Genomic DNA, 14720 nt, shown 5'->3' with positions numbered 1-14720 from the left:
CTAATCCAAAAACTAAGAGAATCCTTAAAGAATACAAATGCATATAATATGACTCAAAAGTATTTACATAAGCTTTTGGTAACTTTATATATAGATACGTATGCTTAAGGAAACATAGGACACTAAAATAAAGCCCAAAAATAAAAATATTAGAAAATGAAAATTATTGACACAAACTTTGATGTAGTGAGGCCTGCTCGCCCATCGAACAAAAACTGGCTTTCTTAACAAATTTAACATTTTGTAAAATTAAAATAAAATTAGAATTTATTTAATTTCTTAAATTATTCTTCAATTGTGGTTGTGATCTTCGTGTTCTTTAAGTTCTCTCTTTCATGGAACATTATAAGATTCAAGAAGATGTGTTTTGATCTTTGACCTTGTCATAGATCCTTTGAATTACAATTGTTTTTCCTTATGTTTTTCTCATATTTGTTTAGGACATAGTCCTCTATCATATCTTTTTTCTTGAAGAGAATTTATCCTCAAATTCGTACCACTTGAAAATTCCTTACCATTCTCTCTTGTTTGAAGAGAATTTGATTTGAATTCTAGAAGATCCTAAACATAACACAAACATAAATTAAAGACACAAATAAAATAATCAAAAGTAGAAATTCTATTAAAGTAATATTTGTATCCTAAAAGAGCTCAATCTCTTATTGTCAAAGCTTTGGAGGTCTGCCTCTAAGGTCAAATACCAATATTAAATCATCAAACAATTTTAAATTAAAGATGCAATGCACAAAGAAAATCAAAAGAATATTTCCCAAGTAAACAATCAAAATATAAATATGACTTTGATTAATAATAAGTTTCTTAGAGTTGGTCAAACAAGCTAACTCATGTTTATATATTTCTAAGCTTATTTCCATACTAAAAAAATGACTTTAAATATCTAAATGAATTGAAAAACAAGCTAATAGATTAACAAACACAAGTTCTTTGAGTTCTAAGCTTGTGTCTTCCTTTTTTGTCATCTTGTCTTCCTTCTATTGTTGATGCCATGATTCCTTGACAAACAAATCTTCCCTAGGCAATAAAACAAAAAGAGATAAGTTAGTATTTCCTTTTCATGACAAATTAGGATGTTCTTTCCTTTTTCTTTCCATTTCTTCGTTCTCTTTTCTCTCTTTCTTTTCTTTCTCCTCCCTTTCTCTATTTTCTTTCTTTACTCTTGATCTTTTTTCTTTCTCTTCTTTTTCTTTCTTTTCTTTTCTCTCTCTCTCGCTCTCTTTTCTTTCTCTTTTGTCTTTATTCACCCCTTTTGTTTTCTTTCTCTTGTTTTCCTCTCCTTCTTCAATTTCTTTAAATGTTTCTTTCTCTTGTGCTCTTTTAAGTTCCCGCTCTTGTCTTCTTTTCAACACATTTAATTTTTGCAAACTCCTTTCTTCCTCCTCTTTCAAATATAGAATGTAGTTCTTAAGGTCTTCATTAGTAGTCATGGGACTTGCATTCTAATTAAGACATTGATGAGTTTCATGCCCCTACCTTTCACATTTGAAACATTTTATAACACTTGATTTAACCATTAGGAAAACATTTATGTAATGTTTGTGCTTCCTTTTAATATTAAAAAACTTACCATTCAACTTTAAAATTATAGACTCCAAGGCATTGACATTTTCCACCAAGGCGTCATGAACTCAAGTTCCAAAAGGATGCCTCTGTTGGAACATGTTGCATTGTTCAATATTGATAAATCCTACAAAAGCTAGGAAAACAAAATAACATAATATATTTAGATCCTTACCACTTGTTTAAGGGTTTCACTCAAAGTTCACTTGTGTATCACACTTATAAGCCTTTTCTTGAATGTAATATTTTGTCTTTTACCACTCAAATTCCCTTTAGCACTTGACAAAGAACTCCAATAGCTTAAAGAAAGAGTGATAAATCAATATGAAAAACATTGTGAGATCTAAATCTTGACTCAAGAGGTCAAAGAAAATACAAAACTCTAGATGAAACTGCAAAATTTTTTAAAAGAATAAAACATTAAAAATATAAAGTGATAGGGCTACTAAAAATAGTTAAAGGACTCTAAAAAAGACTGAATATAAATAAAAAGATTAACAATCATAAGAAATAGTGCAACATAATAATTATGTTGAAATCTACAAATTTTTTTCTCTTGGATCCTTACTTTTTTTTTTTATTCTTTACTTTCAATATATATTTATTTTCGTTGGACTTGGATCCTCTATTCTTTTTATTTTCAATTTTTCAATTCAACACACAAACAAAGAAAACTAATAGATTGTCTCTCAAAACCAAAACTCATGCAAGATTAAGTTAAACAGTTAATTGAGACCGCAATTAACAAAAAAAAAAATATAAAAATAGATAATTTCCATGAATCAAACGTAGAAATACACAATTTAAATGAAGAACAGAAAGAACACGAACAATTAAAAATTCAATAGAGTTGGATAAAATATTAGAGGTTTTACTCCTTATAAAATTCTAAGAACAAAGAACCAAAAAAAAAATGCAAAACAAAGGACAAAACATAATCAATCAATAATTTTTAGGTTGTTTTTTAATATGACAAAAAAAATAGAAGAAGATATTTAGACCATAACCTTACTCTAGATACTAGATGATATTTTGTTTCTAAGAAAAAAATTCAAACCAGAACATTGCTTTGAATACTAGATGATATTTGGTAACTACAAGATACACACTAAGACTTCTTTCCAGAGTCAAATTTACACATTGGTTTCCAACCTTCATCAATCTTCAAGCTTCATTAAATTTTTAAGCTTCAAGACTCTTTTTGCCAACAAGGGTAAGATGGGTGGTAAATAGACATAAATTAGAGCATGAAGAAGTGGACATTAATTTATTGACATGTGAACCTATGACATGAAAGCCCAAGTTCATATTGCCTAAATCTTATCTCATTTTCATTGTCTTTCTTATGTTTTCATCATATATCATGATTATTTTCAAATTAAAAGTTGTTACTAATATATACTTTTAATACATCCTCTCACAATTTTAATGTAACTGAATGATTTAACTTAATTTTTTAACTAGATATGCTTAATATAACATCTCAATTTTTAGTGGATAATTCTACCAAATTAGGTTACTACAAAAAGTTTTAAGCATAAAGATTCACACAAGTGTATAAAGTGTATTTACATTCCTCAATAAAACACATGAAATTATATATATATATATATATATATATATATATATATATATATATATATATATATATATATATAATGTTTTTCAACATATAAAAGAGCTATACAATACAAAGCTATATACATATGCAACAATTATTTCCTAAAAACCATTAGTAGTTGCCTAATTCATATCCCTCTAAATTGTAGTATCCTTTGCACATATAACATACGATCATCACAAACGGATAAACCATAACCAAACATAGGAAACAAGATAATCTAGAGATAATTTAAAACTTATAAGTTTTAAATAAAATATAATATACATAGCAACTCAATATATAACTACATATCTTTCATAAATTATATAATAAATAATCAAGCGTAAAGGCTCTAATACCCCATTCATATATCAAGAACCACAGACACAACTTCCGAAGGACTAGAGTATTGATTATCACCTCGAGACCATGCTTCTGTCATTACTCAATCACTCCTACCTCTGAAAAGCTATAATTATAACATGTATGGGCCACTTCCCGATCTACAGACCATGACAGGATAAATTTAGTATCTCTCATGAGTTTGAATACTATCAACACTCTTGATATGAACCTTCATCGACTCTCACAAGTAGTTCTTTTCATCTATATGAATTTAATTACTAGCAGAGTCATGATGATCTCATTTCAATGCCCACCCTTAATACACCCCAGACAAAACCAAGTCATTGTAGTATTCTTTCCCTCAGAATAACTACCAAAACATTCCATTCATATACACCTTAATTTAAAATAAACACTACCAATTTACATGTAAATAATTAATCATTTATTTTAGTTTACATGTTAATAATTCACCATTTATTTTCTATTGCATTAACATAATATTCAAATACAATATTTTCAATAATTACATCAAAACGGTGAAACACATTTCTCTAACTACATACATTTAATCAAAGATCTCAACAAGAAAAGTAAAGATCCACATGTTTAGGACCACCTCTCTAATTCTCAGCTTGATCAAATGGCTAACCAAATGAAAATTCTTATTTTCTCAAGTTGACTTGGAACAAGGAAAATAGACTCGATCAACAAGAAGTTGATTTGTCCAACGAGAACACCTTGCTACATCTTTTCCAAAACCAAATTTAACACTCACATAGTGAGAAAACCTCTCTTTCTTCTTTACTAGAATCAATTTTATCATTAGCTCAACGAGTGGTTGGCTCGCCCAAAGAGGTTACATAACTGAGACACCTAAAATTGCATAGTAAAGGGTGCCTTGGCTTCAATGAGTGTCCCCATCCTTTTCTTAAGTTAAAAGCAATACCATTTTGTACAAAATGACTCATTAGAAGCAAAAGATACCACTCAAATTTCACACACTAAAAATCAAGTTAATATGCAACCCATATTTCACATTTAATAGTTTTTATTCATCATACACACTCAATTAATTATAACATGTCAATCTACAAAAAATTTCACACACCCAATTTCCTCATCAAACATCATCACTCATTAGAATTCATATACTATTAGTGCAATTATAAATTAAAACTAGCTTCACATGGTCTAGAAAACAACACTCTATACTCAAAGTTGCTCTTAGAACCTTAATTCTAACAGGATCTTCTAACTACGTATAGAGATATTAGGTCATAGATCTATACATATCATTTCAATCATAACCAAATAGATATGCTCTTTGAGTTATTTTAAACCACATGTATGGATTCTTGAAGTACGTGTGTCTCAAAATACTAAACCAACTAAAAACATGAACTTACTTTGTTTGAGATTTTTATGAGTAAAAAAAAAAACTTTTCTACTATAAATTCCCATGTAGTCTTTATTAGTCAAACAGAAAAAAAAAACAAAAAAATATAGAAAATAATTTATACAAAAAATATGATTTTTATAAAATGAAACTCTTTTAATATCGAGTTGAAGTTTTTATTAATGAAATAGTTGAATTTTATTAATAAAAACCACTATTCTTAAACTATTTTTTTTTAGGTTTTTAAACTTCCTTGAGTTCAACATTTCATAAAAATATGTGATTTTAAAACTAAGTTTATTGTGAATATTTTACAATTATAAATAATAACATATTACTATATGTATTATTTTCAATAAATATTAACATATCTTTTATAAACTCAATAGTGTTTATTGACTGCAAAATATAATTATAAAAATTTATTTAATCAGAATACTTGATTATAATAAATTTTAATTCTATGAATGCAAGAAACATATATTCTACGGAACGCAGAGAGTAAACATGTGTATGCGCGTGTTTGAATCAAGCTTATTTATTAGACTGTTGTTTTTTTTTTTTAATAAAATAAGATTGGTTGATTTTGTGACTTTTTCTCAATTTATTTGGTCAAACAAATACCCAACATGTCTGGTAAACTAATTCCAAATCGGGTAATCATATATAATTTGATACTCAAATTTCATACTAAATAAATTGAAAAAAAAAATACTCAGTAAATATTAAAACATGACAATCAAAAATTACATTTTTTTATGTAGAATGGCCTATTTAAAACGTGTGAAAAAAAAAATAATAGAAATACTTGTAATTTAATATTAAATACTAGATGAATTTCCTTATAATGAATCACGGAAACTAAAAAGATAACTTTAATAATTGAATTTATTCTTAAAAGTAAAAACTGCTTGAACAAGCAGAAACATTAGATATGAATTACAAAAAAGAAAAGAGGAAACTATTTCTAGCACAAAACTTTAATAAATGAAAAAAGAGAGTTGTATGAAGCACGTGGTTGGCGACTTTGAGCAAACAAGAAAATGTGGCTCCCGAATCCTATGGTGTATGTTTCAGTGCATGTCACGATACGATACGATAGAATGGAGCGTGAGAAAATGAGATGTGATGAATGTGTTGTGTCCAATTACCATTCTGCAAATGTGCTTGATTCTTGACAGATTGTAGAGTGTAGACAAAGAAAAAAACTTGATAGAGAATCTAGAAAGAAGATGGAGAAAATATAAATATATATAATAATAATAAAAGTACAATCAAGTTAAAGCAGAACATCGATGGAGGAACCGCACAAACCAGACCAGACATGTGGGCCCATACTGCCTAATGCTCTTTCCTCTCTCTCTCTCTCTCTCTCTCTCTCTCTCTCTCTCTCTCTCTCTCTCTTTCCGACACACTCTCTCATTTCCATCAACATTCCCACCTAACCGTTTATTTTACTCTTCATCTTCTCCAAAAACTCAATTTTCCTTCAAATTCATCCACCCTTGGCCTGTTCTTCCTCAATTTCCCAAAAAGATAGATTTTTTTTGTTTCTGACTGGTTGTGCTAGTGTTGGGTCGATGTCAACTGTGTCCAAAGATGACAACTTGGTGCTGTCTTCGGAGGATTCTTCTTGCCCAGAAGAGTCTGAGATCGAATTGGGTCTTGGGTTGAGCATCTCAGGCCCTTCTAAGTCTTACCACCATGTCCACGCTCATGCTCCTTCTCCTTATGCTAGGATTTTCACAGCCAAGGCTTTTCCTTCTTCACCATCACCATCACCATCACCATCACCTTCCTCTTCTTCCTCTTCCTCTCCCAACATCACTGCTGGCACCAAGAGAGCTGCTGAATCTCTTGTTGCAAATAATCGTCCCAGGTAAATATATATGTTTTATTCTTAATTTACTTTACCTATCTTTGTTGTCTTCTTTTGAAATTTGATAGGTTACCTCAATAATTTTTTGGTTCGATCTTGTTCAATTTTTCTCTGTTATGGAACTATGTATGCTGGGTTTTATGCTGCAGTCTAAATTCAACCCTTTTAATTTGGGAATTGATGGATCACATGGTGTTACTCAGCCGAAGGAATTTGAAGAATTGGACTGAGTTTGGAAAGTTCAAAGACTTCACGATTTAAGGAGTTAATGGATTAGAAGTGTGCTTGATGTTTTTGATTGCATTAATTTTACTTTTTCTAATATTAATATCTTAGTACAAGGTTACCTTTTAGACCAATTTTTCTGTTTGAGATATCGTTTTGTATTGCCACAATCAGCGGGAGGGTTTGATAAATAGTAAGTAAGGTGATGATAAATGTATTGGTGTTTAGAAGTGAGTATTTGTATGTTTATGATGATCTAGATTCACTAGGTTGCTCAGATGTGGGAAATTTTATACCATAAATTCTCAACGTTGGACTCTTTCATTCTTGTGAACTCTGAAGAGCAAGATTGCTATGATTTTCCTTTAAAATAACTGAAACTAAAGGTTATCGACATCTATGCTGGTTGTTTCTTTAACCCAATTCCATCAATAATTATAAAATCTAAGAAATTTAATCTAATGCTTGCTCAAGAGTTTCCTTATAGATAGATCCAACAACCTAAAAAAAACAAGGCCAACTGCAATACTTAGTTCAGTTCGTGTAAAAAACGATGCTATGTTTCCTCTGCTCTGTGGATCATGTTGATAATTGAATAGTTTATTTGTTGGATCAAAATAAAGCAGATGCGAATCTCATGGACTTGGAGTTTACCTATTTAGTGTGTGAAAGTGTACAAAGTTGTTGATTAACAACAGCATAGATGAGTGGTAGAATGATTTGCTTGCTTTTAAATTGTCCCCTTTTTACTATTTCTAAAAAATAACTGGTTTGCATTTACTCTTTCTCATCCAATATTTTTCCAGTTCTTTCACTCATGGAGGTATCATTTTTGTTGTGATTGAATTTACCGAACAGTCAAGTAGTTGGATGGCCTCCACTTCGGACATATAGAGTGAATAGCTACAATATCCATGCAAAATCAACAGAAGTATTCAACTCAGTGCCTGAGAAGAGTAAAGGCAACAATACTGTGGTAAGGAAAAGTGCTGACAATGGCAATGGTAACAACATTAATGCCAAAGAAAAAAGACAGGTCAGGAGTTCCCTGTTCGTCAAGGTAAATATGGATGGAATACCTATTGGGAGGAAGGTTGATTTGAGCGCTCATAGTTCCTATGAAACCTTAGCACAAACGTTGGAGGACATGTTTAACGAATCAACCACAGTCACCACTTGCAAAGGTGAGTTACTAGTTGTTGGTCATTATATTCATAATAAAGTGAATGTGTCTCCTTCAGGCTTTAAGGGTGTGCTGACATGTTTTTATGATCAGTGAGATTTTATCTGCGTGCTGAATATTTTGTTGACTTTGTATTGTTTATTTTCTGTGTCTGCATAAAATATATCTTTTTTCCTCTTTGCCAACTAAGTTCTAGGCATATCTTGTGAATAACTCAATTTCATATTCTGAAGTTTTGTGAAAAATTAGAAAACTGAGAAGCATACGTGGGATGCATTTTGCACAATGTATTGTAATAAGGGGGGTTTAAATACTATTCTTCCTTTCTCATTTCCCCTTTTTCATATTAAAAATAGATTTAATTTTTTGTAGTCCTTTTCTTCAGGCATATCTTATTATTAGGTATAAAGTAATACACAACTTGAAAAAGATAAGAAACTACCAAACAACTTGTTTAAGATTATCTCAACTGTGGTTTCAAGATACTTTTAGGAGTTTTTATATAGCAATTATTTCTTTCTTTTCCCAAACAGTGACATGAGACTATACCACAACTTGATGCTAAGATTTTATCATTAAAATAATTCTTGGATATCATTTTTTCTACTACTCTCTTAAGCATTTTGTTTGAGATAGATGATAACATTTAAAGCTTTCAGTGGTTTATATTACTTCTTTCCACTAAGGGTATTGACATCATTTTCAATAGGAGCAAATGGTGAGGATCATGGAATTATTATTGGAGGAGAAAGGCATTCAAAATTGTTGGATGGATCTTCCAAGTTTGTGCTCACTTACGAAGACAAGGAAGGAGATTGGATGCTTGTTGGGGATGTTCCTTGGGGGTAAGTGTCCTCTCTTGTTCTTCCTTATTAATCTTATTTAACCTAGTGTCTGAAGATTATTCTTGTATGAATATTTCCTTTTTATTGTCTAAATTCATATACTTATTAGCAGAATATTAAGAGTAACCTAGATGCCTTAACCACAATATTAGGATTTGCTCATTAAATGTATATTAATGTTAGATGAATAAGATACTCATAAGGTGGAAGTCGAATAAAAGATAGGTTTGGACCCCTTAGCCATAGTCTTTCGGACTGTAAGGCCATGCAAATAGCCACCAAATTAGCTTCAGTATTAATGACATTTAATACTCATGGGCATCTTGGTTAGGACTAGCTTCTTATAGCCCAAACCACTATAGTATGTCATAACTATACTAGATATTATGTCATATTAGGACTTGAATAAAGTCATTAACTTAATATATTAGATAGGTTCATGCTTTTTTTCTTTGACACGGGGAAGTATTTCATGATTGTAGTTTTATGTTAGCTTGTATTTTTCTATCTTACCCAAAAAAAAGGATCATGTTTTCCGTTCTTTGATATTTATGTATATTGTTTTTGTCAATTTGCAATCAGGATGTTCCTTAGCTCGGTGAGGAGGCTAAGAATAATGAGGACATCTGAGGCTAATGGACTTGGTAAGCAAATGCATTGTTATTCCATTTAACCTTTCGCTAATTTTTTCTTTGCTAATGTATACTTGTCTGCAGCACCAAGATTCGAAGAAAACATCAGACAGAAATGCAAGCCCATATAGATACTGTTTCCATGGCTAAAGACACGGGGACCTGTCACTTTAAATGTAACACAAAATAGAAGAGGAAAAAAGAAAGAGAAAAGTAAAGAGATACATACTGCAAGTATATTGAGAATGATCAAATCTTGCACTTTTGTTTAATTAATTCAGTTTGTTTGTTTGTTTGTTTAATTTGGTGTCTTTTTCTCTGCCTCATCATCACTTGGAGGGTGCTGGCATCATAGATTTTCATGCAACATTACTAATCATACAAGGCAGACTGCTTCTTAGTGTTGTAAATGTGGAATGTTTTCTAACTTTCTCAGCTATAAAGTTTTGATTGTACTTAATTTCCTTGCTACTGTAATTCAAATTTCCGTTGAATGACTACCTGTTTTAGAAACTGACCAGTACCATAATTATAATGTGGCACTCATTGAAAATTGTGAGAAGAATAATGCTTTTAGTGCAAGCCTCGCAATAACTTGAAGCACAAGCCATCTCTCGGGTTCACAAAGAATAACTACAAGAGTTTTGATCTAAAGTCATCATTTCTAGATATTTGTGGCACTCGTTTTGATGCAGATGGATCTTGATTTAGACATGGCAGAAATGATTCGTAAATAAGAATTCCATTGACTTTAACCAATGAAAAAGTATGTTATTTGCATACATAGCCAAATACGCATGACAAAATGAAACAAAAAAGGAAATTATATGCGTACTATTCAAATGATGGTAGGTACAATTGCTTTTTATGTTTCTCATCTGACTATAATACATGCTTCATCATCAAAACTACAATACATGGAAAATTCCTTGCAAAAGTTAATCCATCTTGATGTAGATATTTTAACACCACTGAATTGACTACAAAATTACAAGAAATTCACAGAACTACAACTGTAAGTACAACTAAAATCTGGTAGCTGGCCATGGAAAGCTTCAAATTTGGTTTCTATAGAAGGCCATTAACTGCTGGTGTGCTAATATTAGCTGACATTTCCTTGTTAGCTGAAAATGTTTCACTGCTCCTGCCACTTTTTCTCCTAGGCTTTGCCTCTCCAAGCATCATTCTAACATCCCTCATGGATGGTCTGTCCTTGGGGAACTTAGCAGTGCATAGCAGTGCTATCTTGAGAACTAAAATCATCTCTTCTTGAACATACTTGCAGTTTCCTACACTCGGGTCTAATGCTTCATGTGCAGATTTTGTGTCTATCTTCCTTCTAATCCACCCTACTATGTCTATAGATTCTCCAAACTCAGGTTCTAAGGGTCGCTTTCCAGTCAGAAGCTCCAACAGAACCACTCCATAACTGTAAATGTCAATCTTTTCATCCACTTTCAAGGAGTATCCATATTCTGCCAATAAATCAGGGAATGATTAGCAATATAAACCTTGTAAATTTAAGAAGTATGAAACATTAATTCGCAAATAAGAATGTTGGCTGTCTTTCTCTTCTATCCTATTTTGCTGATAGAAAGCTGTATTTTTTAGGATTTATTTAACTAACTGACTCTTTAACATGCTGAAAATTGAAAAAAATAATAGTTATTAACCTGAAAAAGTATGCATGAACTAGTAACTCACCAGGGGCAATGTATCCATAAGATCCAGCAATCATGGAGACTGTTTCATTCTTCCTGAGCATCATCTTTGCCAACCCAAAATCTGCTATCCTTGCCTCAAGATTTGCATCAAGCAGTATATTATTTGACTTTATGTCTCGATGGATAACTGGTGGATGACAATCATGATGAAGATAAACAAGTCCATCTGCAATTCCTAGAGCTATGTTATATCGGGAAACCCAGTCTACAAGTAATCTCCCAGCTTGTTTACCATGCAGAGCATCTCCAAGGTTTCCATTGTGCATAAATTCATAAACTATCATCACATCAGCGTCATTGTAAAGAAATCCCAGTAGTCTAACAATGTTCCTATGCCTTAACCTCCCTAAAAGATTCACCTCACCAACAAGGTTATCACCGCTTCCTACTTCGATATCTGATCCTGATCTCCACAACTTCTTGACAGCCACGATTGTACTAGATTGTGGTATCTCAGCCTTGTAGACAACCCCAGTCGCTCCCATACCAATCATATTTGTATCCTTGATGCAAGATAAAATGTCACTACTTGTAAAATCAAGCCTCTGAAAGGCCATCAATCTCCATGGCCACCCCTTCCTACCCTTATAAAATTTTTCCTGGAAGCACAATCCCTCAGTGTACCACCTTATGTATAAAGATCTTGCTACCACAGTCGTAACCACAATGGCTAATATAGATGATATTCCTATGATCCATCCTACAATAATGTGCTTTGCATTTGAGCTCCCACGCCTTAACGGATATGCAGAGATTTGGCCACATGGGGGGAGGACAGCACCACATAAGCCAGCATTCCCCGCAAGATCATTTGGGTTTATTGTTCTTAGCACTCCGTTTTCTGGGACAGGACCATTTAACTTGTTGTGCGAGACGTTGAATGTTTCCAAAGCTGGAGAACTACCAAAGTTTCCAGGTATTTGACCACTCAGAGAGTTGTTGGCAAGATCAAGAATGGCTAATGTTGGCATGCTTGCTAATGCTTTTGGGATTTCACCCGTTAATTGGTTATTCTGTAGATTCAAGTTTACCAATTTCTGGCATGATGCAAGGCTTGCTGGAATGCCTCCAGAGAGTTGATTTCGTGAGAGATCAAGGACACCTAGTGAGGGACAATCCTGGAATTCGTCTGGGATTTCACCTCTCAAGTTATTGTTCGAGACAATTAAAGTTTGCAGATTTGAAATAGAAAGAATGTTTGAAGGAAGAGAAGAGTGGAGATTGTTTATGGAAAAATCAATGAAAGAAAGGGATGTAGAAGAACCAATGTCATTAGGAATTCCACCAGTGAGACTATTGTTTGCTAATTCTAACCTCTGAAGCTTCCTAAGCTTACCAAGGCCCACAGGAATTGTCCCAGAAAGAAAATTGTTCTGAATTCGAACACGGACAATTGAAGGACATGTTGATAGGCTTGCCGGAATTGGACCCATGAAGGCATTATTGAAAAGTATGAGCTTGGTGAGATAGCCTTTGGTGCAAAGAGTTTCTGGAATCTCACCAGAGAGCAAATTAGATGATACATCCAACCACGTCAACGGTGAATTCTTGCCAAGATTTCTAGGCAATGACCCTGACAAGGAATTGTTCCAGAGCTCAAGCACCTCAAGTTGAGGCAAGTCTCCAAGGCCAGAAGGCACAGGACCAGATAGCCGGTTGCGCATGAAGTTCAGAAGCTGTAAATTCTTCAGCTGACTTATTTCAGCCGGTATATTTCCTGATAACATGTTGTCTGAGAGATCCAGCTGCACCAATGAAGTCATGGTGCCAATTGTCGGTGGAATCCTTCCTTCTAATTTGTTTTTGTACAAGAAAACTGTATTCAACAGTTTGAGCTTTCCCAACTCGGCTGGAATTTCACCACCAAGATTGCCTTCTGCTAAATCAAGATACTTTAACATAGTGAGATTTCCAAACTCAGCTGGAATACCACCTTCAAATTCATTATATCCAATGATCAAGCACTCCAGTGATGAAAGTTGGCCCAACTCTCCAGGGATTTCTCCAGTGAGATTATTCCCAGATAAACCGAGGAACTTCAGCCTGTGCAAGTTACTGAAGGATTTTGGAACTGACCCTTCAAAGAAGCTGCCTCTGAAATCTAAAGTCTCCAAGGAAGAGACATTTCCCAGATCTTCTGGAAGAAAGCCAGAGAAATTGTTGCTGGATGCATTTAAGGTCGTAAGTCCCAATGCCTTTCCAAGGCCTAATGGAAAGTCACCAGTGAAGAAATTCTGGCTCACATCAAGAGTCTTGAGTGTGGTGAGATTGGCTATGAATGATAATGAAGAGGAAAATTCGTTGCAACACAAGTTGAGAGAAGTAAGACTCTTTAGCCTTTGTATCTCACTGGACACAGTGCCACTAAGATTCATGCGGGAGAGATCAAGGCTATCCACTTCTCCACCTGAGTTGCAGTGGACACCAGTCCAGTTACAATGAGCTGCACCCTTCCCTTTTGCTTTGACCAACAATTTCCAATCAAGCAGGCTATTCAGTGGATCAATAAGACCTGCTTTTATAGAAAGTAAAGCAGACGCTTCATCATTTGCTGCAGCAGCAAAGCCATATTTGAAACAGCACATGCAACAGAAGTAGAAGAAAAACTGAGTTTTCAGCTGCATCTTTGTTGTTCTTGTTTTGTTTGATCAGTGTCTCAGTTGTGCAGCATTTGCACTCTACTGGAGGAGAAGGGTGATCATGTGGGGGTTGGAAAGAACACTGACAGAGAGTAAAATCTCAAGTTTGTGTGGAAAGGACAAAAGAGGATGGTTAAGGAGTTGATTCGATAATGATTTATAATAAACCATTGATTAGTTGTAGTCTCTTTTAAGGGCTTTTCAGGTTAGTGGATTGGTATTACAAGGCAGATAGTAATGTTCATGTAAGGACGGTGAAGCTTTGGAATTATTGGAAGCTCTTCCGACATCAAACATGGGAGAGAATGTGGTCCTTCTTACTCAGTTAGTTTCTAATTCTTCCTTTATGTGTAATCATCTGATCATTGTCAACTTGATGGAGGACTATTCATGCCATTAAAAATCTTTCCTTTCTTTCTTATTTCTTTATTATGAATCCCTTTTAAGGCAGTTACATTCTTGATTAGACCAGGACAATGATACTTTCACAACTCTTTTTTAACAATGGAATACGTGTCATTATTTTATTGGTATGTTTGAATTTATTTTTAAAAAAATATTTGAAACGGACCAATCATAGACTTCCATGTATGCGTTGTCAAAAAGTGGTTAAAAAAGAATTGTTAAAAGACTTTTTCCATTAAACAATTCAGAATTTAGAATATCTT

General features: G+C 33.1%; 2 protein-coding genes across 2 annotated transcripts; one reads left to right on the top strand and one right to left on the bottom strand.

Annotated features, from left to right (window-relative positions):
* The first annotated feature begins 6248 nt into the window (after positions 1–6248).
* Positions 6249–10128, top strand: LOC106772084 (auxin-responsive protein IAA11). The gene is made up of 5 exons (XM_014658244.2): positions 6249–6804; positions 7888–8213; positions 8922–9057; positions 9640–9701; positions 9774–10128. Exons 1-5 carry the CDS (start codon positions 6506–6508, stop codon positions 9818–9820), a joined length of 870 nt encoding a protein of 289 aa, XP_014513730.1. The 5' UTR covers positions 6249–6505; the 3' UTR covers positions 9821–10128.
* On the bottom strand, positions 9970–14476 carry LOC106772083 (MDIS1-interacting receptor like kinase 1). The gene is made up of 2 exons (XM_014658243.2): positions 11394–14476; positions 9970–11164 (listed from the first exon to the last, which is right to left on the bottom strand). Exons 1-2 carry the CDS (start codon positions 14035–14037, stop codon positions 10758–10760), a joined length of 3051 nt encoding a protein of 1016 aa, XP_014513729.1. The 5' UTR covers positions 14038–14476; the 3' UTR covers positions 9970–10757.
* Positions 14477–14720: the final 244 nt, after the last annotated feature.

This window comes from Vigna radiata, chromosome 8 (genome assembly GCF_000741045.1).
Source record: "Vigna radiata var. radiata cultivar VC1973A chromosome 8, Vradiata_ver6, whole genome shotgun sequence".
Lineage (NCBI taxonomy): Eukaryota > Viridiplantae > Streptophyta > Magnoliopsida > Fabales > Fabaceae > Vigna > Vigna radiata.
The sequence above is the reverse complement of the archived record's forward strand: the minus strand, read 5'-3'. Positions and strand labels throughout refer to the sequence as shown.